The sequence below is a fragment of the Diabrotica virgifera genome, chromosome 3 (genome assembly GCF_917563875.1).
Source record: "Diabrotica virgifera virgifera chromosome 3, PGI_DIABVI_V3a".
Classification (NCBI taxonomy): domain Eukaryota; kingdom Metazoa; phylum Arthropoda; class Insecta; order Coleoptera; family Chrysomelidae; genus Diabrotica; species Diabrotica virgifera.
Window position 1 is genome coordinate 183,772,936 of NC_065445.1, and position 23,869 is coordinate 183,796,804.

At 32.4% G+C, this 23,869-nt stretch overlaps 1 protein-coding gene across 1 annotated transcript in view; it reads left to right on the forward strand.

Moving 5' to 3' along the window:
• Nucleotides 1-23,869, forward strand: part of LOC114336199 (probable nuclear hormone receptor HR38) — a 233,318-nt gene that overhangs the window by 167,653 nt on the left and 41,796 nt on the right. Inside the window, exon 3 of the mRNA XM_028286529.2 lies at nt 3,400-3,509. Coding sequence (XP_028142330.1) covers nt 3,400-3,509 — 110 coding nt within the window. The remainder of the gene's footprint in view (nt 1-3,399; nt 3,510-23,869) is intronic.

Here is a 23,869-nt window from a genome sequence, read left to right on the forward strand (position 1 = left end):
AAAAGTCATGCTTCTCCGCCTCATAAAGTAATATACTATTTCCACCTACCTCTACTGAAAGTATACTTTTCCGGATCCGATTGTAGGGAGCAAAGTTGCACTTTTCCTCCATAGGGAGGAAAATATTTTTCCTCCCTAGGGAGGAAAAGTAAAAGTGACGTCATGGTATTTCATTCATGAAATATAACTTATTGACGCCCTGTACAATATCTATTTTCTATTACGTAAGTATCTATACATTTTAACGTTTATTTAAAAACGCTCTGTATTTTGCAGAATGGTAAAAAACAGTAAATTGTTATTCTGATTTAACAATGTTTACATTAATAATTTGACTTATATTTGACAGTTGACAGTTATATTATGTACCTACTTGTTGGTTATAGTTCTAATAAATTTTGTTGGTTAGTTACATAAATAAATTAAGTAAAAATGAAAAATGACTTGTTATTTGAGGAAGGTGGAAAAACCGTATGTATAACATGGGAGTAAAGTGCCTTTTCCTCCCTTGAATGATTACTGCCCTCCGCTACGCGTCGGGCAGTAAACTTCATTCTCGGGAGGAAAAGTAGCACTTTCCTCCCTTGTTATACAAATAGCTATTACTGTATGTATGAGAGACACTTTTCTAGGGTGTAGGTACTAGTTATGTTTTCGAATCCATATTAGTCCTATAATAGGAGTAGGTACTTGTTAGACTTTGTACTTGAATTGTTGTCACGAATAACATTTTTAACTTAGACCGTAGAAATTCAATAAGATTTAAAACACAAATGACATGCCCTTTATTATAATGGCATTTAGAAAATAAATTCTTTGTTCTCTCTCAAAAACAAAAGAATGCCTATGATCCAAAATGTACTAGATGGTAAATGAAAAAATTAGAAAGATGATATAGTATGGTATAGTTAGACCCAAACCCAGACATCCAAAGTGAAAGTTATCCTCCAACACCAAATTGTTCTATATGGTCCACATAATGTTCAGAAAAAAGTCACACCATTTTGAGGATCGGGTTTGGGGGGGAGAGGGGGAGAAATCTGCAAATTCGTAGTTTTTACGTTTTTCGTCAATATTTCTAAAACTAAGCGGTTTAGCATGAACAACCTTTTACACAAAATTGTTCTACATTAAATTTGAAATAAAAAAGGCCCTATGCATAACCCTTCTAAAATGAACGGTTCCAAAGTTACGGAGGTAGTATAGTATAATTGGTCCAAAAAAAAGGCCTAACCCAGACATCCAAAGTAAAAGTTGTCCTTCAACAATAAATTGTTCTATATGGTCCACATATTGTTCAGTAAAAAGTTACACCATTTTGAGCGTCCAGTTTGGGGGGGAGATGGGTGAGAAGTCGGTAAATTAGTAGTTTTTTTACGTTTTTTGTCAATATTTCTAAAACTATGCTTTATCGTAAGAAATGTATTATATAAAAATGTTCTACATAAGATTTCAAACAAAAAAGGTTCTATACATAATTGTTATAAAATCAACGGTCCCACAGTTACGGAGGGTGAAAAGTGGAGGTTTTCGGTACTTTTTATATTTACCGATTTCTCCCCCCTCTCCCCCTCAAACCCGACGCTCAAAATGGTGTGACTTTTTTCTGAACATTATGTGGACTATACAGAACAATTTGGTGTTGGAGAATAACTTTCACTTTGGATGTCTGGGTTTTTGGTATAGTTATATCATAAATATTTCCCAAAAAATATAAAAAGTATCGAAAACCTCGACGTTTCACCTTCCGCAACACTGGAACCGTTGATTTTATAACAATTATGTATAGAACATTTTTTGTTTTAAATTTCATGTAGAACATTTTTATATATAACATTGTTTTCGCTAAAGCATAGTTTTAGAAATATTGACGAAAAACTTAAAAAAACTACTAATTTACCGGCTTCTCTCCCATCTCCCTCCCAAACCGGATGTTAAAAATGGTGTAACTTTTTACTGAACAATATGTGGACCATATAGAACATTTTGGTGTTGAAGGAAAACTTTTACTTTGGATGTTTGGGTTAGGCCTTTTTTGGACCAGTTATAATATACTACCTCCGTAACTTTGGAACCATTCATTTTAGAAAGATTATGCATAGGGTCTTTTTTATTTAAAATTTAATGTACAACAATTTTGTATAGAGGGTTGTTCATGCTAAATCGCACAGTTTTAGAAATATTGGCGAAAAACTTAAAAAACTACGAATTTACCGATTTTCCCCCCTCTCCCCCCCAAACCCGACGCTCAAAATGGTGTGACTTTTTTCTGGACATTGTGGGGACCATATAGAACAATTTGGTGTTAAAGGATAACTTTCACTTTGGATGTCTGGGTTATGCCATCTTTTGGATCAACTATACTATACTAATACTATAGAAGTGAGTTTACTAAATGAGAATCTAATAACTATACTGTGTTCATCCACGTGATGATGTTGGAGAAGGAACGCTACTCTAATATACGAAGAGAAAAAGATACAAAATGGGAATCGCAAGAAGGGCAAGAATGGAGAAAACGAATGAGTTGAAAAGCAAAATGTAGGATGTGCCAAAGAAAAGAGTAAAGTCTGGACGCTTAGAAAGAGATAACTAATACAGTTTAAAGCTGTCAAGATCAATAGAAAGATAAATATTGCGTATAAATCTTAATTATGTAAAATCATAATGATCCAATGAATGCATTAAATACGTGATAAATTCTGAGATATCTTATAGAGCAGGTGGTAAAAGGTAACTTTAAATTTAGAAAATGTTCTTTCTTTCCATCGAAAACGATGTGAAGAAAGAAGAGAGGAAGATTTAAAGCTCCTCTCTGTTTCAATAAATTGTTTACTTAGTTATTTTTTATAATTTTCTAAAGCTATTTGTTTGTGGCATTTATATAATTTACTATTCTAATTTAATATTAATATTAATACTTTTTATTTAGATAACGATCTCCGAAGTGGAAGTCGAAACGTCAATAAAATTGTTTTTCAAGTTAAGTTCCCAATTAGAATAGTAAATTAATTTTTACAACATAGTTATTTAGTTAAAATACATAACCCTTTCAAGCCCGCCGTAAAACTCCCGCCTTTTTTGACTGAAATTTTCGGGCTCAGGACGATAGCAAACGATCGTGTGTCAGTGTGATTATGAATTAAGTGTCATGATCGTGTGCTGTGGGCCTGGGCCCGAAATAGTTAATTTAAAAGAAGTTAAAAAGCGCGAGAATCATTTGCGCGGCCGTGCACGATCGTGTAGGGCCGGCCTGAAGGGGAAAGGGAATTTCTCTTTACATCTCTACTACTAAACCTGACCGAGCGACTTTATCAAACCACATAATTAACTTATTACCCTGAATATTTTATTGCTGCTTCTGTATAAATAATTATCAACATATCTTCTGATTTTTAGGCACGCTGTTAGTTCAGAGCGAAGTAAGCAACACACCATTGGTGGCAGAAAGCGCTCAGCCTTCAGCTCCCAGTAGTCCCCACTCAAGTATGCTACTTCTGCAATCTCAGGTGAGTCATAGTTACAAAAAATATTTTGATAAATCCTATTTCAAAAGAGTATTGTCAAATGTTTACTATTTTTATTCACATTTGAATTGGTCAGGAAAGCCACAGCTTATGTCACATATTTATTATTTTTGATCGGATAGTGAAATTGGCGTCTCTATGTTCTATCAAAACAAACAGGGCTATAACAGAGAACAACAACCACACAACAGTGGTTGTTGTTCTCTGGCTATAACGTCTTAGGGTGCGTTCAAGGTACACGCTGGTTTCCGCCCTTTGTATAACCCGTGCAGAAGTGCACTTTTGACAGACCCGTTTAAATGGGGTACGGACTTACGGACAAATGATTCCCACAAAAACTACGGACAAATAATCCCCAAATTTTTTTTTTAAAGAATATCCCCACAAAAAATTCCAGACAAAAAATCCCCAATAAATATTTGCTGCCGAATTGTTCTCAAAAGTTTTCCGGTGTACGCAAACGCAATCGACGCAAATATTTTTCAGCCTCAGAGTATGAGTATGAGAGTATATCAATCTCCATGAAACCGCTTTACGGCACAAAAATAATGATTAGCAATTTTAATATTAATCACGAATTTTAATTTAGATTACTAGGTTTCGATCTAATTCCACGCCGAAAACTTCAAACTATTCATGACATAAAAGAGTGTGAGCTTTTTCAAAAATCGTGGAAAATATGAGGAATGGGCCTTGGAAACAAGGGCTATGGATGGGAATCATGTTGTAATTATTCGCTTAAATATTTTGCCCACTCTGCTTCGAATAACTCTGTTCAAAACATTGCCTATTATATGTATTCAGAAAAGCAAAGACAACCTTTTTTTATTGCTTGAGATTTTTGGTCTCTCTAACAATTTTTAAGTTATTTTGAATAAAAGTATTTTTTACAAAATTAAAAATTAAAATAAAACTAAGTTTTTAATCTAATAGCACATAAAACAACAACCAAAAATGTTACTCTACATCCTACCAGATTAAAAACAATGGGAACCTTCTCTGGTAACACCTCCGAGGCTTCTACAATTTGCAAGCTATAACTGATGCTGAGACTAAGGAAGATGAAGGAATTTTACAATTTATAATCAGGTACCGCTATAGAGGTGCTTGCTGCACTCTCTGATTGAACTGGAATAGAATAGAATAGAAATAAGCGTTAATGTCATGAAAAATTTAACAATTTTATAGACAAAGCTTACAAGAATCATAAATAAAAACAATAACAAATATAATTTACTAAAATTATACAAATCGTCAATATAAATAAAACATAATAAAGTGAAATAAAAATCAGTACTAAACAATCTATTGCAAAATTTAAAAAAAAATTGCAAATTTCGTATCTACCTTAAGAAATTTAATAAGTAATTTAATAAGTTATGGTGCTCCATATGACATTCAAATATAGATTAAGATTCTACTTATACATAAGAATACTGTAATTTCTTGGTTATTGGTTAAGAAACTCTGCTATTGAATAATATGGTCTTTTATAGCTCTCTGCTATTGAATAAGATAAATAGGCTTTTGTCATTTTACGGAACTTCGAGAAATATGTTGCAGATTTAAGTTGTAGAGGGAGATGGTTGTATAATTTTTTTACAGAATATAATATAGATTTCTTTACTAACTCACTGGACGGGATCGGTAAATAGATGTCAAAGGTAGAATTTCTGGTGGAATAGTCATGTCTAGGTCTTGCTGGAAAGACATGTAGATGTTTAGGTACGAATTAAGCAAACAGTTTCAAAAATATATAAAGAAGGTAATGTTAGAATCCTGTGATCTTTGAAGTAGCTTCTGCAATGTGTTGTTCTTCTGAGGCCAAACAGATATATTATTGCTCTTTTTTGTAATTTAAAAATAACATCGGATTGGGCAGCTGTACCAGAACCCCAAAAAGGCAGACCATATCGAAGATGGGACTCGAACAATGAAAAGTATGTTATTTTGGAAGAGCCTAAATTCATTTCCTTCGAAACAGATCTTATTGCAATTGCAAAGCAAGCTGAGGATAGTTTCTTGCTTAACACATCGATATGAAGGGACCATTTAAGGTTGCTATCTAAAAAAATACCAAGAAACTTTACAGAATTAACGATACTGATCTGCTGGCAGTCAGTTATGAAGAGGTAAGGGTTGAAGAGTTCCTTTATAGGGTAATGCTACTGTTTTATCTACGTTAAAAGAAAGTAAATTAGAATCGGACCAGGATTTTATTGTGAGTAGATCAGAAGTTATAGTAGCATGAAGAGTTGCAATATTTGAGTTGCTCCAAGTGATACTGGTAGCGTCAGCAAAAAGAAAAACTTTTCCATCGATTTTTAAACTGGTGATGTCATTAATAAAGGTAAGGAAAAGTAAAGGAACCCAATACTGAACCTTGTGGTACCCCACATACAACATTTTTGAGACTATAGAGTCTGTATCATTTGCTCTAACCAGTGGTTTCCTATTATCCAAGTAAGATTGAAACAAGTTCAAAGAAATACCTCGAATTCCATAGAAATCTAATTTTTTTATCAAAATGTCGTGGTTTACACAATCAAAAGCTTTGGCATAATAACAAAAAACAGTGGCAGTGTGCAGATTATTGTTTAATGCTTGATAAACCTCATGTAGTACAGAAAACATGGCATCGGTGGTACATTTATTATTTAAAAAGCCGAACTGATTTTGTGATAAAATATTGTTATCAAAGAGAAAGGACATAAGCAGTGGCGTAGCTAGGGTGGGGCGGAGAGGGCGGTCCGCCCCGGGTGTCACCCTTTCGAGGGTGACACCCGGGAGACCCCATCACAAAAGAATGAATTGATAATTTGTAACTTTACTCACTTTATAATCAAAATACAATTCGATATTATTTTGTGAACACACGAAACCGAGAAAAGTTGAGGTCAGAGGCATTTCTTGGATTTTTTCCGTTAAAATTAAAAAAACAGTTGATCTATGTAACGAAATTCCAAGAACTTTGAAATTGATGGTTTAGATTAGATCAGTGGTTTTCAACGTTTCTGAGTCATGTACCACAAAATTCTTATAATTATTTTTGGTACCACCTAACTGAAATACCTATGGAGGTAGGTAATCTAATCAACTGCAAATATGCTGGATTTTGGCTATGTTTTTGAATTTGGTTTACCACCGCACATAATGATATGTACCACCAGTGGTACATGTACCACAGATTGAGAACCCCTGGATTAGATATTATGAAGTGCCGTTCACGGGGATACGATAATGCAGTTGGTGTGAGCGGCTTACATGGGGTAGGTAATACAAGCTATTATTAAATTAAATCAAATCATTTTGATTAAAATAAAAAACAATAAGGCCATTTTCGTTGGATGTATTGATCATTTAATTAATTTATGTGGCCAGCACTCTTTTACCCAAAATACAGCTTGTGTAACATTTTTCAGAACTGTCAAATTTTTTATTTTTTTCTGCTTCCACTAGCTGTTGGGAAGTGCTTATTAAACACAGCAAAGCATCTGTTAAACGACTTTCGATATTGAAGAAAAACGGTGGTCATATTATATGTAGATAAGGGAATAGATCTGGCCACCAAAATACATGAGGATGAGGACATAATAATAATAATATGTAAGCACTACGAGCCTAGTAGGCCCATGGCTTGATGAGGATGAGGACATTTCCACCTAAAAACGAATTCGATGTCAAAAACGAATGGATGTTGAGTTAGCTACCGATATAGGACTCACTCTTCGAGCGAACTTCAAAAGGATATGTTGGAATGTTTTGACCTATTCAATGTTTAACTCGAGACCAGATCAAAGTCCATTCATGATGTGACTTCATTGTTCGAGGTTGTGCAGACTTGCAGACACACACTTATTTGCTTTTCGCGAACAGTGAACAGTTGAAATTAGCTGTTTCAACATCTTGTGACTTTTACCATAAAGAGGTATCAGAAGCAGACCACCTCCTAGAAATACCAAGGGTCAAAAAACATATACAAGCGGCCTAAAGCGTGAATATTACAGCCTCTAAGTTGTTAGCTGCAGACTTTTTAAAACCCAGTGTGGAATGGGATTTCATGGAATCCCTCCCAAACTGAATGGTCGTATTAAAATTATTTATGACCATTTGTGTATCGGTTGCTTCATGCGAGAGAAGTTTTAGTAAGCTAAAATTAATCAAGAATTACTTGCGAACAACAATGACGCAAACAAGGCTAAATAACCTGGGTTTATTAACTATTGAACATGAAGCAACACAAAACATAAATATAGAAAATGTGATTTCAGAATTTTCCGATAGTAAAGCTAGAAAAAAGATATTTCAATTCTTAATTTTTTCATTATTCAAAATACACGTCTATCGGATTTTCGTTGATTTTAACAATATTTATTTTTAGGATTTGGGGTGACACCATCGATTACCGCCCCGGGTGTCACCCATGCTAGTTACGCCACTGGACATAAGTCGGGCTTTTATGAGTCTCTCAATAATTTTGGAGAGTACCGGTAGTAATGCAATAGGTCTATAATTGCAGGCATTAGATTTTTCACCACCCTTATGAAGAGGAATAATGATGGCCGTCTATAGGCACTCTGGAAATTTTCCTTTCTCAAAAGAATCATTAATTAGAGAGATGAGGACTCCCAACACATTGTCTGGGAGATTTGAGAAAATTTTTATGGATAGTCCATCGGTACTACAGGAAGATTTGCTTTTGATACTATTGATTGTTTGGATCAGTTCAGATTTATCAACCGGTCTTATAAAGAATGAATTCGAAACCTTTCCTGAACTAGGGAGATAGGAAATAGGAAATGGGATCTTGTTGTGACACAATAGTTGATGTTATATTTTTACTCACATTAATAAAGTATTCATTTAGATTTTCTGGGTCTGGAAAGGAAAATGTTTGAGCTGTGTGAGTTTTATTTCGAAGATCGTTTATTATGGACCAAGTTTCTTTTGCAACACTTTTAGAGCTTCTGAGACGATTTTGATAGTACATTTTTTTAGCTGATTTTATAAGTTTTAAATAGATTGCCCTGTACTTGGTGATATATTCAGGAATAATGATGCGGCTGTAGTTTCGTGTTTCAACGAAATTGAAAATGGTTATTCATTTTTGATTTACATGTTTACTCTAATTGGAGTACGAAGGGAACCACTCTCGTAACTTTACCGTGCTGAGCAGATGGGACGTGAATCATAAATTGTAAAATTCCCTCATCTTCCTTAGTCTCAGCATCCGTTATGGCTTGCAAATTGTAGAAGCCTCGGAGGTGTTACCAGAGAAGGTCCCCATTGTTTTCAATCTGGTAGGATGTAGAGTAACATTTTTGGATGTTGTTTTATGTGCTATTAGATTGAAAACTTAGTTTTTGATAGCAGTTGCCGCTAGGGCATCCCTTCCGTTTCGTTGTTGCAATCCGTGACTGCACGCCGGGGTTTGTCCTAGTTGGGTCAGAGAGAGCAGCATATGTGCCTCCTATAATACGTTTCGAAACCGCTAAAGGTGCTTGCTGCACTCTCTGATTGAACTGGAATAATGATTACGTATTTTTTATGGAATAATGATGCGGCGTAGTTTCGTGTTGCAACGAAATTGAAGATGGTTATTCATTTTTGTTCAAAAATTTTACTTTAAAACTATTTTTTTCTTTTCAAAAATAAGCATTTTGAATCGATGAAATTTACAGATCATATTATAAACACCACATAATAATAATTAAAGTAAGTTGTGAAGCGGTAATGATTAATTTCAATTAAGTCTTTAATTAGAGGGTGATCTTCGCGATTTTTTTGCCAAAACAAAAGGGACCAACTGTATTTTGAGCGTAATTTGTTTACTTTTGATGCTAGAAATTTTTTTATAAACGAAAATCAAGCTTTTTTAAACATTAAAAAAGTTGTAATGAGTTTTTATTAGACCTATTGAGTTACTTATATGAGTTAACCTATTTTTCATTAGCTATAACTCTGCTTCTACTAGATATAGAGACCTAATATATACACCATTTTTTTTACTTTTTTACAGGCTATATTTCTGCTAAGAATGTAGGTATATTCAAATAAAAGACTTTAGGTGCTTTTTGAGATATTTGCGAAAAACCGTCTAAAAACGTGTTTTGTTTATTGAAAAATGAACATATTCACTCGCAAATACATAACTCGAGAAGTATTAACTTTGCGAAAAAACTCTACAGATAGAACCAAAGTTGCTTAGAATTAGTCAGTTTATCTATGTCTGGACTTATTTTTTCACCCCCGAGAGGGAATGAAACGCACCCCCCGGGCAAAAGCACACATCAGCAAAATATCACTTTTTTTCTTTGACATGTTAGCTATGCGTAGGTAATACTACAATATATCAAATTACATGCCAATCCAAGCGGTTCTTTAAAATTTAGAGGTTTTGCAATATTTTACCGGTAAAGAACCTACCTACTAAGGTAGTGTAGGTAGGTACCTACTTATTTGAAATATGTTTATGAGTTGGAATTTTTTTGTACATTTTTATATTTTTCTTAATATTGCCTTCACTTCAGTATATTGTCCTTTTTTGTGTCCAAAGTGTTTCATTGTTACCAAGTTCATTTTAGTCATAGTTTTATCCAGGCGCGGATACAGAGGGGGGTCAACGGGTCCATGGACCCCCCCCCCGTTGTATTTACTCTATAAGTATTTTTTTTATTATTTATTATTTTTTTCTGTCAACCAGAGCTCAATTCTTTTATACCTTAGGTATCTGAGATGACTGAGATGATGAATTTTATCTTTAGAGTAAGCATGAGTCGTATGGCTAAATCTGGGCAATAAAATATTTGCGGTACGTCTGACCCCCTATTAAGAATTTCTAGATCCGCGCCTGGTTTTATCTAGTATTCCTTTGAGTAGGGGAGCAGGGGGCTAGTTGTAACAATTTTCATAAAATCAAATATATCTTCACGGCGATTTTCCCAATTATTACTAATTAAACACTAAACGCTAGTTTAACTCTTTCTGAATAAAGTTGAACTGAAGAAAAGTTAAAAAGACTGGTATTTTTTAATCAACTAGCATTTTACTAAAAAAAGTGCATTGTTACAACTTAGAGGAAAGGCACCAAATTTGAGACAGGCGCCTAATTTGAGACACCGTCGTATATTTGTGTATGATGGGTTGACATCTAGTGAAAATATTGAAAACTGATCATTCTGTGAAGTTAGTAGTAGATCTGCTTTTAGTTGGCGCTTAGAAGTGACCGTTGTTGTTTTGTCGACGTTAATTTGATTTACACCATACACAAAGTTTTTCAGAATTTATAAAAACTTACAATACATCAAGGTAAGATGATTACATTTACTCCAGTAATTTTTTTTTTGGTAGTTTAATATTAGTTAATACATTTTATGCAAATTAAACGGTAATTGTGTGGCATACATAACCAACAAAAATCCGTTTTATTTTTTGACGGAAAAATCCTAATTTGAGACACCTGTAGGTTCCAAATTTGAGAGTGTCTCAAATTAGGACCCCGTGTACAATTTGTATTTTTATGTAATTTTTTGTTTGTAGATGCCTCCAAAAAATAAAAAATGGAATGCAAATGATATGATACGGGCTGTAAATACAGTAAGAAATAGAGAGATGGGCTATTTGAAGGCCTCAAAAGTTTTTGGAGTACCAAAAGGTACCTTAGATCGATATGTGAAATCAGACAAGATTCCAGAAGAACTCGTTGGGATATCAATTGGCCGCCGACCTATTCTTCCTTTGGAATTAGAAAATGAGTTGGTTGAGTATGCCCTAACTATGGAGCAACGTTATTTCGGGCTAAGAGCGCGTGATATAAAACGACTGGCATTTCAACTTGCAATACGAAACTAATACCACATCCATTTAGCGTAGTCAAAAAATCAGCCGGAAAGAAATGGTTGAGACTCTTTCTGAAAAGGCATCCGATGCTTTCAATGCGTACTCCTCAGGGAATGTCATCTGCTCGAGTAAAATCGTTTACTCATGAAAATGTATCCAAGTTCTTTGACCTGTATGAACCAGAATATCTTAAGCTTACTAACCCTACACAACGTATATTCAATGTAGACGAAACAGGTATTACAATTGTTCAGCACAAACATAGCAAAGTCATTTCTATGAGAGGGAAGAAGCAGGTTTCGTCACTTACTTCAGCAGAAAGGAGCAAGCTGATTACTGTTATTACATGTATGAATGCTGCAGGAGTTTTCGTACAACCATTTTTAATCTTCCCTAGAAAAAATATGAAAACAGAGTTGATGCTAGGAGCTCCCACTGGAGCAGTCGCAGAATGCCATATGTCAGGTTGGGTACAGGCCGATATTTTCACTAGATGGCTACAACACTTCATAAAATTCACTAACCTTCAGCTGCAGACCCTGTTCTTCTCGTCCTTGATGGCCACTATTCTCATACGAGAAACGTTGCTCTAATAGATTTGGCCAAACAGAATCATGTGACAATTATTTGCCTCCCACCACATATTCTACACATAAAATGCACCGTTGGATAACGCTTTTATGGCACCGCTGAAAACTTACTACGCACAAGAAATAGAAAACTGGCTTAGAGAAAATCAGTTGAGTGTTGTGCGGCCTTATGCTATTGCCAGTATTTTTTGTAAAGCGTATAACAAAGCTGCGACTATGGAAATATCTTGCAATGGTTTCCGAAAAACGGGACTGGTCCCTATTTGTCGCCATATTTGTAGGGACTTTGAATTTGGAATTCAAGAGCACTTCGAAACACGAAACACGAAAAACGAAAGGGACGAACAAATAATAGAACCAAACCATGAACAACCAAATCATCAAATGCGAGAACATAGAACTCCTAGTCCACCACTACCTCATCAACAACTTGTGTCTCCGAAAGACATCTGTCCGATCCCTGCATACAAGAGAGACACCACTAAAAAGCCACATGCCAGGTCAGGAAAGGCTTCAGTAATTACTCTAACACCCTACAAAGAAGAATTAGAGCAAAGTTTGCAGAAGAAAAAAGCAAAAAAACTAGTACCCTAGCTAAACTTGGATTGTGTATTAGCTCCAGAAAAAAACAATTCAACAAAAGGTGTTAGATCAGAAAAAACAGCAACGTCCGTAGAAGAAATAGCAGTACACGAAGACGTAGGTCAACCTTCTACATCAAAAGGCAAAACATCAAAAAGGAAACGGAAAGTTTCTTCGAGTTTAAGTTCAGATAGCAGCGAAGACTTTCCATTAGCTGATTCATCGTCCGACGAAAGTGGAGAAAACGACACGGAATGTCTATTTTGCACCGGAAAATTTTCCGACGATAAATATGGAGAACGATGGGCAAAGTGTTACCAATGTGGCAGGTGGGCACATGAAGACTGTGGAGAAATAAAGTCTAGCACATTTATTTGCCTTTTCTGCGAATGAAAGGGCTTTTTTGAATAGTATCTCAAATTGGGGTACCTGTCTCAAATTTGGATACCTGGCTATCTCAAATTAGGCGACCTTTTATTTTTAATATTAAATGTCGCAAAAAAATTAAATGTAATTTTTTTGCAAAAATATATGTCTTATTCGCTTAACCTATTTATTTTTTGTTGTGTTGTAGAAACATTAAATTTAAGTTTTCGAAATAAATGTTTTAAAAATGTTTGAATATTCTGTTTTATGTTTGTTTTTCAAAAAAAGTGTCTCAAATTTGGTGCCTTTCCTCTACCCCGCGCTCGGGGTTAGTTGTAACATCTATTGGGGCAGGTTGTAACAGTACAAAAATTCGATTTTTTTGGTATATTTCGAAGAAAATACCGACGTTGGTCCTGTTGAAAGATGTTGCTCGACTTAATAACGTGGCTTCCAGTGTTCTTAAATATAATTGTAGATTTCTACGCATAAAATTTTGGATCCAATCTGGACCAACTGTATATTTTTGATACCAAGAAGAAGGAAGTTGCTTAGCACTGAGTTTCACGGCACTACGGCACATTGGTAAGGCAGTTTTCGCATCTTCATGGGAATTAGTCCAAAATTTATTTCGGCGCACTTCAGAATATACGAAGCCCTTTTACTTTCTTCTTCGGCTGTAAAAACTATCCCTGGTTTAGTACAGATCACTTGTACTTGTACACCGAGAGAAAGAAATTCTTGACATAAAGAAACTTTATTAATATTTAAGAAAGATCGACTTGGCATATTGCCTAAGAAATATATCTTTGTTTGTAAGATATAATTTTCTAAAATATTTCAAATAAATTCTACTACAGCCAAAGAAATATATCTTAAACCTGATTGAACTATCACTTTCTGGCAAACTTCAAACCCATTTATCAGAAAGAAATTACACTTGATGTTAATTAATTTTATTAGTCACAAAATATATTTTCTACACATTAGAAAACTATTCTTTCTGAGCAATAATATTTTTAGTAAGGAATATTATTATTTTACTATTAATAATTAATTTATTTAATGTTAAGAAATATATTTCGCAGAGATAAACGTATATTTAGAGTTAAAACGTTATTATTACATACAAATATTTTCTCCACTCTTAAACCACTGGCTTCTACACAACAATATAGGGATGGAGAGGTAAATCCAACTTCCTCAAATTTTCCTTCTTTTGTTAATAGCACTTTGTATATCAGCAATTCACTAAAACAAAATCATTATGTAGAAAGAGTAAACTTACTTTAATAAAAATTTTTTATAAAGATATAGATATTTATTTTGGCAAATTTAGGAAATACAAAAAAAAACAAATACACGGCCCCACATAAGAACTATTAATACTAATAATAATCAATAATATTTAGTTCAAACATGGCATTATTTAACCGGGCGGAGGTAAATTCCTCACCAACCAGTAGAACCATATAATCCGACAGGTATTTTCCTCACCAAGTTTAAGGGTTCGTATTAATCCGGTAGGTATTTTCCTCACCAACTCACTCAGGTAATAAAATAAAAAATATAGATGTAATTTAAGAATGATTATTATGAAAGCATCCGAAATCCGAATAAAAGACATTCATTTCCTTACGTTGTAATAATAGTTTATAATATAGATTATTTGAAAATAGTATAACTTATTATTTATTATTTACTATAATAAGAAACACACTTTACAAAATCCATTATAGTCATTTGATTAGACTGATAACTTATTATAGTTATTAAGGTACCAAGGGTATTATTATTTTATTATTATAATACCCGTGATGCCTTCAACGTTTAATGTCCGACTAAATTATTCTTTATATGCAAAAAATTCGAAAAAATTTTGAATTAATTAGTTTTCGAATAAGTACATTTACCAGAAATAGTCGTAACCTAATTGTGGTAACCATAGTTTTACTTAGAGTTTTATTTGTCAACTTGACAGTATTTAACTGGTTATTTAAATTTAATAGGCGCTAGGGCGTTATTTTTCTATAACACCCCCTTGGGCGTTATATCGTACTTAATTGACTTCGAAATAATGTCATTATTATTTATCAAATAATAGACCAGTCGTACGTAAATTTTCTACATTTTTCTCAGCTTACTTGCAGACTGCAGTAATAAAAAAAATTCATTTTATAGTTTGCATGACATTAAATCAAACACAAAACAATCTGATACGTCTTCCGGTTTTATATAATGTAAGGCCAGAAGTATGTTTGATCTTGATCCTACTTCAGAATCATTTGTATATTTATTCTGATGTTAAATCAAGAGACTGAATTTTCTATACCAAATTTGGTGTACTTAGGTGAAATCTTCAATCATGTATTTCAGTGTTTGGACACATTTGAATGATTGCATTATGTATAAATATAGCCTTTTCAAAATCTACAAAAACTTTACTAGGATTAAACTCAATTTAGAGAGCTTTAAAAATTTCTGATTTTAACAAATAGAAAAGATTGTTTTAAGTTTCTGTTTTTTTTTTTTGTTTGACAGTAAACAGTATAATAAAGAAATATAATGCCCATTAATTGGCCCATGAATAGTGAATAATTGCAAATAATATGTGGTACGGTAATTGTGCCATACATATAATATACGACAAGCGCGGCTCCTCCTTAGGGTCAATTGGTCAATGACCCCCCTAAAATAATCTCATAAAAATACCAATTTTATTAAAAATATCTTTTATCTAAAACTTCACTCTGAAATATAAAATTCTCTCTCAGCAGTCTGCATTGGCAAAACAAATATAATAGATATAATAACGTCGCGCCTCGCGCTATACACAAGCCCGTGGCTGGGCCGTATTTTAAATTGTCTATATACAGTTCTTATGGCTTATGGACAAATGCATGTAAAATAGAAAAGAGACGGCAGATAGCAATTTCGTGGGCGAGAGTGGGAGTGACCTTTCCGTCGTATACCTCTAGTAGAGTCGACGGCCTCACGTTTAGTTAGTTACCGTCTGCTGACCGCACTTCACGGCAGGTCTATATCGATCGCGGCGTATTTGCGTAATTTATTTTGTTTTGTTGGATTTTTTTGTGATTGTAACAAAAACAAGATGAGTGTTGTTGACGAAATAATTGCCTTAAAATCTGCTGGAACACTAAATTATGAACGGCGGCTTGAGAAAAAAGAAAGTGGTCGACCAAAACCAAACATGAATTTAAAACAAACAACAAAGGATAGGGGTAAGGACATTCAAAGATATTTTAAAGAATCAATGTACAATTTGTGTGATTGGATTTGTGGCTGCAGTGTGAGAAATGCATTTTTTTGCTATCCGTGTTTACTGTTTTCGAATGACGCTGTATGGGCGAAAAATGGAGTAACTGACATTAAGCATTTAAAAGTGAAAATTACAAAACATGCCTCTTCAACTACTCATATAAATTCATCAATGAGTTACGCAAGTTTAGGACGTGTTAACATAAGACAGCAACTTGATAGTGTATATCGTAAATCTGTGCATGACTTTAATGAATTGGTATCTAAAAATAGGTATATTTTAAACAAACTAATCGACTGTGTAAAATTTTGTGGAGTTTTCGAAATTGCATTGCGCGGTCATGACGAAAGTGACAGCTCCAATAATCGTGGAATTTTTCTGGGCCTTATCGATTTTGTTTCTGAACTGGATTTAATGTTTAAAGAACACATTGAAAAAAGTACAGTATTTAAAGGAACATCGAAAACAATTCAGAACGATATTTTAGAATCAATGTTAGCCATTGTGCATACTCATATCATGAAGGAGATTGGCCAGACAAATTTTGTGGCCATTCAAGTAGATGAGACCACAGACAGCTCCAATAAAACGCAGATGATTATCATATTGCGATATGTATTAACTGGTATTGTACATGAAAGATTTTGGAAATTTGTTAACCCCCTAGGTACTACAGCACAACATTTAACTAATGTAATATTGGAAGAACTTCAATTATTAAAAATTAATGAAGCACCTGAAAAATTGATTGCCCAAAGTTACGATGGTGCATCAGTCATGAGCGGTAAACTGGGAGGAGTACAAACAAAAATTAAAGAAATATACCCAAATGCACACTTCATTCACTGCTATGCCCATCAATTTAATCTTATCCTCCAAAAAGCGGCGAGTCAACACAAACCGATAAAAATATTTTTTGCAAATTTACACGGATTTTCGTCCTTTTTCGGCCGATCTCCAAAACGTACGATGGTTCTGGATAGAGTGGTTAAAGTAAGGCTACCTAAAGCTGCGCCTACTCGATGGGCTTTCAATACAAAATGTGTTGAAATTGTATACACTTATAAAGATGATTTAAAATCTTGCTTAGAGGAAATTATTGATGAGGAGCAAGATGGTAACAATATAAATCAAGCAACTGGTTTAAAAAGACATTTGGAAGATGAGCATTTTTTATTTTGGTTAAATTTTTTCCATAAAATAATGCCCCATGTTGATATATTGTTTAAACAATTGCAAATGCGAGACATTGATGTTATATCTGTCAAAAATTGTATCCTGTCTTTTAACAACAATATCCAAATAATTAGAAATACTATTTTGGAATCAGAAGTACCAAGCACATCAACAGCAAAAAAAAGAAAAACTACTGCAGAGGATCCAAAGCGACGAACTGCACTTGAAATTTGTGATATTATTATATCTGAAATAAATCACAGGTTTAGTTTCAATGATCATCTCATGATTTCACAGTTATTCTACATAGAGAAATTTGAAGCATACACTACCAACTTTCCGCAAAATATTTTAAAAATGGTGACGGCTAATTATCCCACAGTGAATATTTCCAAACTAAAATCGGAACTTGAAGTCTTATATTGTCGTGAGGATTTTCGCAATAGTGCTGGTGCAGTAGCCATACTTCAGCTTTTTATTAACATGAATTTGTCTGAAACATTTTCTGAAGCAGTGAAGTTATTAAATATTTTGTGCACACTCCCTATGACAACCGTGGAAAGTGAGAGATGTTTTTCTACTTTAAAAAGAGTAAAAACATTCCTGCGTAATACGATGGGACAACCTAGACTTAGTGCCTTGTCTATGCTGAGCATCGAGAAAACGCTTGTCAAGAGCATTCCAAATTTCAATGAGAAGGTCATAGACTATTTTGCAGAACTAAAGGATAGAAGAATTGACTTAAAATATAAAAATATTTAAAGTAAGTTTCGTTTTAATAAATTTACAATTTATTATACTATAAATATTCCTATCTATATATCAGTCAATAACCTGTTCATACCATTTTTCCTATATTTTTTAAAAGATTTACTCTAAAAAAAGACAAATTTAATTTTCGGAAAACTAGGGTAAATAGTATTGAGTTTTATCTAAGTCTGTATTTTTTATCTAAAATATAAATGCTAAAAGATCTTTTAAATACTTTAAAAAATCAACAGTTTGAAGTTTTCAAACCAAAATGACCCCCCTGAAGATTGACCCACGAGCCGCCGCTGATATACGAGAGGGGCAAAATTATGGAATAAATTAATTTTCTCTAAAACGGACGATTTTGGAGAAAACCCCCGAAACAGGTCGATTTTTATTTTTAAATTACAATTTTTTGGACTATATTTTCATAGTAGTGACGTCATCTAACTGTGCGTGATCACGTAATCAATGATTTTTTTAACTGGGAATAGGGGTCGTGTGGTAGCTTATTTGAAAGGGTGTTATATTCCCTATTTAGTAATATAAACATTAATGTAATTCGACGAAGCAGTTTTCAATCCTAATAGTAAATTATTAATATTGAAAATATTAACAATATTACTAAAAGATTTTTAAATTGAAAACTTATTGGTACACTTTCCTGGTGACACCTCCAAGACTTCTACAATTTGCAAGTCAAATGGATGCTGCAGTGAAGACGAGAGGGAAGGAATTCTACACTATGCAATTCACATCCCCCGTCTGCAGCTGGTAAAGTTCCAACGGAAAAATGCACCTAGTTACTCTACGGAGTAATACGACTTAATGTAATTATTGATTGATTGATGACGTCACTAATATGAAATATGGATATGCCAAAAAATTGTGATTTAAAAATAAAAATCGACGTGGTTCGGGTTTTTTTGTCCAAAATCGTCCATTTTAGAGAAAATGAATGTATTCCATAATTTTGCCCCTCTCTGTATAAAATTCAATGTTGCTAAAAATCTTATATTTGTTTCACATTCACAACTAAATACAGTTCTTACTTTTGACACAGTTTATACAGAGAAAATTTTCCTCCTTGGTTGTTTTTTGAGCACAGCTCTTCACAAATTCTTGAACCTCATAAATATTTTAAGAAAGTCGACCAGGCATCATTTTCGTCGATAATTATATATATTTTTTCTTATGAAACAGACATCAATCGTAGTAATTGTTTCAGGCAAATTAGCTGCAAGCTCTTGGCGAATGATTTTTGGCGGTTTTTCAGTATATTCTCTTCGGCTTTACGTTTACAAGAGTTAGAAACAATTTTTCGATCTATCTTCTGCAGATCTGGTTCATGATTATGTTGTATGCTACTTCTAGTTATTGTAAAATTTGCCCCAATAGTATTCAATTTCGCACTAAAAGTTATTTTATTGTCTCCAGAACACTTCTTCACTTTCTAAAACTTTCACCTTATAAAAATAAAATTTTCAAATACCGTGATTACTTTCTATTAAACATGCCATTTTTGTCAAAATTCCAATTATGACTAAAAATAAAATACTATAAAATTAATTAATTAATTATTATAGGTACCTACTATAATTTTATAGTAGATAAATAATTTCCTTGAATGCCTTTTAGTAAAATCTACCTGAAACAACCATTTCAGTTTTGGTGAGGAAAATACCTGTCGGATTATGACATACCCTTCCAAACTCAGGTATAAGATTATTTTGGTGAGGAAATTACACCCGCCGATTTAACCTATACATCTTTGTTTATTTTTTTCTTTTTGTTAATGGAATATTAATTATTTATCTGTATAATATTAAGTCACACAATAAACATTGTTTAGCTAAAACAAGAGGGAAAATACAACCAATGTAAAACATTGAAGCAGACATAATAATATGTAATTTTCTTAATTTTTATAATCTAAAAGAGACAGCATACCTAATCATTAAGAAATTTTATTACGGGAAAGTATTATTAGTTTACATCTAAGCCATTTAATACATATTAACTAATTCACGGTTTTCGGCAATAACATTTCTTAACCATGAACATATATTTCTTTTAGACTAACTGATTTCTTTATCTCAAATAAATTAACAGAAAAAATCCTCAGTGTTGCACCCGCCATGTTTGATATAGCGTTGTATTGTATATTTTTGTAGAAGACGATACATTCAAGAAACCTATTATAGTTGATACATAAGTATACACATTTTTAAAAAGGTACTTACATGTATGAATTTCTACCATTTCTGGAAGGCCCCGCAGTTGGTTAATAACTCCTTTCTTAATATTGTTCTGAAGCTATTCATTTTGTCCCAGCTTTAAATTGTGGCATATTTCCCAGTTAGAATAATAAGCTCCTTTATTTCAGAGTCGTCCATCATTATACCTAAAAGCATATAAAGATACTATTATGTTTCTTTTTTAACCATTCACATACGCAACAATATTATTATTATATCTTAATTTACTCAATTTACTTTTATTTAATACCTATATATGTACGTACCTTCAAAATATCCGTTAATTTTTAAAGTACACCAATAAATCCAACATCCATCTATATTAACATGAACATATCACGCCATCTTGACAAACACTGACGACTAAATCATAAATAGTTAATCTGCGCAATTCTTTTGTGGAAGAAAATCTCTTTGCAAGTAACATTTTGACATTAATGACAAAGTTTTTATTTTATAACCACAGTTACTACAGAGGGTATTTCTGCAGAATTATTTCTTGTGGTTTAAAATATTTATTTGATTGCAAGAAAATTTCTTGTTCACAAATATAAATATGGATTAACTTAACATTATATTTCTTATACTGCAAAATATTTGTAGTTTTCAATTTAAGAAATAAAAACTTTAGGATAAGAAAATTAAAATATAACCATTAATGCATTTCTTAGTATTGAAGAAATTATCTGTAAGAAATTATTGAGTTGTGTTTAAAAAACTCGTTTTTTTATATGTGAACCGGTATGTTTAAGTTAATAGGATATGTTAACTTTTAAGAAATATTGCTCAAAGAAATCGGTGTTTTAGGAGAAAAGAAATTGTTCTCTCGGTGTAGACTCTTATTGTTTTTCTTTTTTTTTTATATGTAGGTATATCGGTATAAAGATATATGACACAGTCCGTGCTGTTTTACTTGCTTGCGTTATACTACATTGATTATCTAAAACTTACGCTGAAGCTAACTCGTACACCGAGAGAACAATTTCTTTTCTCCTAAAACACCGATTTCTTTGAGCAATATTTCTTAAAACTTAACATATCCTATTAACTTAAACATACCGGTTCACATATAAAGAAACGAGGTTTTTAAACACAACTCAATAATTTCTTACAGATAATTTCTTCAATATTAAGAAATGCATTAATGGTTACATTTAATTTTCTTATCCTAAAGTTTTTATTCCTTAAATTGAAAACTACAAATATTTTGCAGTATAAGAAATATAATGTTAAGTTAATCCATATTTATATTTGTGAACAAGAAATTTTCTTGCAATCAAATAAATATTTTAAACCACAAGAAATAATTCTTCAGAAATACCCTCTGTAGTAACTGTGGTTATAAAATAAAAACTTTGTCATTAATGCCGAAATGTTACCTGCAAAGAGATTTTCTTCCACAAAAGAATTGCGCAGATTAACTATTTATTATTTAGTCGTCAGTGTTTGTCAAGATGGCGTGATATGTTCATGTTCATATAGATGGATGTTGGATTTATTGGTGTAATTTAAAAATTAACGGATATTTTGAAGGTACGTACATATATAGGTATTAAATAAAAGTTAATTGAGTAATTTAAGATGTAATAATAATATTGTTGTGTATCCGAATGGTTAAAAAAGAAACATAATAGTATCTTTATATGCTTTTTAGGTTTAATGATGGACGACTCTGAAATAAAGGAGCTTATTATTCTAACTGGGAAATATGTCACAATTTAAAGCTGGGACAGAATGATATAATATATAGCTTCAGAACAATATTAAGAAAGGAGTTATTAACTATCTGCGGGGCCTTCCAGAAAGGGTAGAACTTCATACATGTAAGTACCTTTTTAAAAATGTGTATACTTATGTATCAACTATAATAGGTTTCTTGAATGTATCGTCTTCTATAAAAAATATACAATATAACGCTATATCAAACATGGCGGGTGCAACGCTGAGGATTTTTCTGTTAATTTATTTGAGATAAAGAAATCAGTTAGTCTAAAAGAAATATATGTTTACGGTTAAGAAATGTTATTGCCGAAAACCGTGAATTAGTTAATATGTATTAAATGACTTAGATGTAAACTAATAATACTTTCCCGTAATAAAATTTCTTAATGATTACGTATGCTGTCTCTTTTAGATTATAAAAATTAAGAAAATTACATATTATTATGTCTGATTCAATGTTTTACATTAGTTGTATTTTCCCTCTTGTTTTAGCTAAACAATGTTTATTGTGTGACTTAATAATATACAGATAAATAATTAATATTTCATTAACAAAAAGAAAAAAATAAACAAAGATGTGTAGGTTAAATAATGCCATGTTTGAACTAAATATGATTGATTATTATTAGTATTAATAGTTCTTATGTGGGGCCGTGTATTTGTTTTTTTTTGTATTTCCTAAATTTGTCAAAATAAATATCTATATCTTTATAAAAAAAATTTATTAAAGTAAGTTTACTCTTTCTACATAACGATTTTGTTTTAGGGAATTGCTGATATACAAAGTGCTATTAACAAAACAAGGAAAATTTGACGAAGTTGGATTTCCCTCTCCATCCTTTTATTGTTGTGTAGAAGCCAGTGGTTTAAGAGTGGAGAAAATATTTGTATGTAATAATAATGTTTTATATCTTGTTTTATTAATAAATAATGATTTTACCTTAACACAATAATTTATTTCGCCGTATGTAATATCACTTTATTTTCAAGAAATATTAACTTAACTCTAAATATACGTTTATCTCTACGAAATATATTTCTTAACATTAAATAAATTAATTATTAATAGTAAAATAATAATATTCCTTACTAAGAAATATTATTGCTCAGAAAGAATAGTTTTCTAATGTGTAGAAAATATATTTTTATGACTAATAAAATTAATTAACATCAAGTGTAATTTCTTTCTGATAAATGGGTTTGAAGTTTGCCAGAAAGTGATAGTTCAATCATGTTTAAGATATATTTCTTTGGCTTTAGTAGAATTTATTTGAAATATTTTAGAAAACTATATCTTACATACAAAGTTATATTTCTTAGGCAATATGCCAAGTCGATCTTTCTTAAATATTAATAAAGTTTCTTTATGTCAAGAATTTTTTTCTCTCGGTGTAGACCTCACTTCCTGGCTTTGAGTTGCCCTTTCTGATTTTCTTTTATATTGTCTCATTCTGGAAGAAACATCTAAATAATACGTTTTTATATTGTAGATCATAAATTTCGTAAGATTCAGCGCAATTTGTAACATGTTACAACACACTTTTGTATATTTATTAAAATAACTGCAAAAATATCTTCCTAATCGTAAAATCGTTAAGCAACATCAAAGTAGAACTAAATTTAGAAAAGAAATGAATACCGAAAGTTTCATTTCCGTTTAAAACAATAGCGATAACCAAAATTTTATGAGTGTCAAATTTTATATTACCTCATCCAAATGAACCACGTGCACAAAACTACTATTTGCAACTATCGGAGGATGACTGACTAGACGGTGTC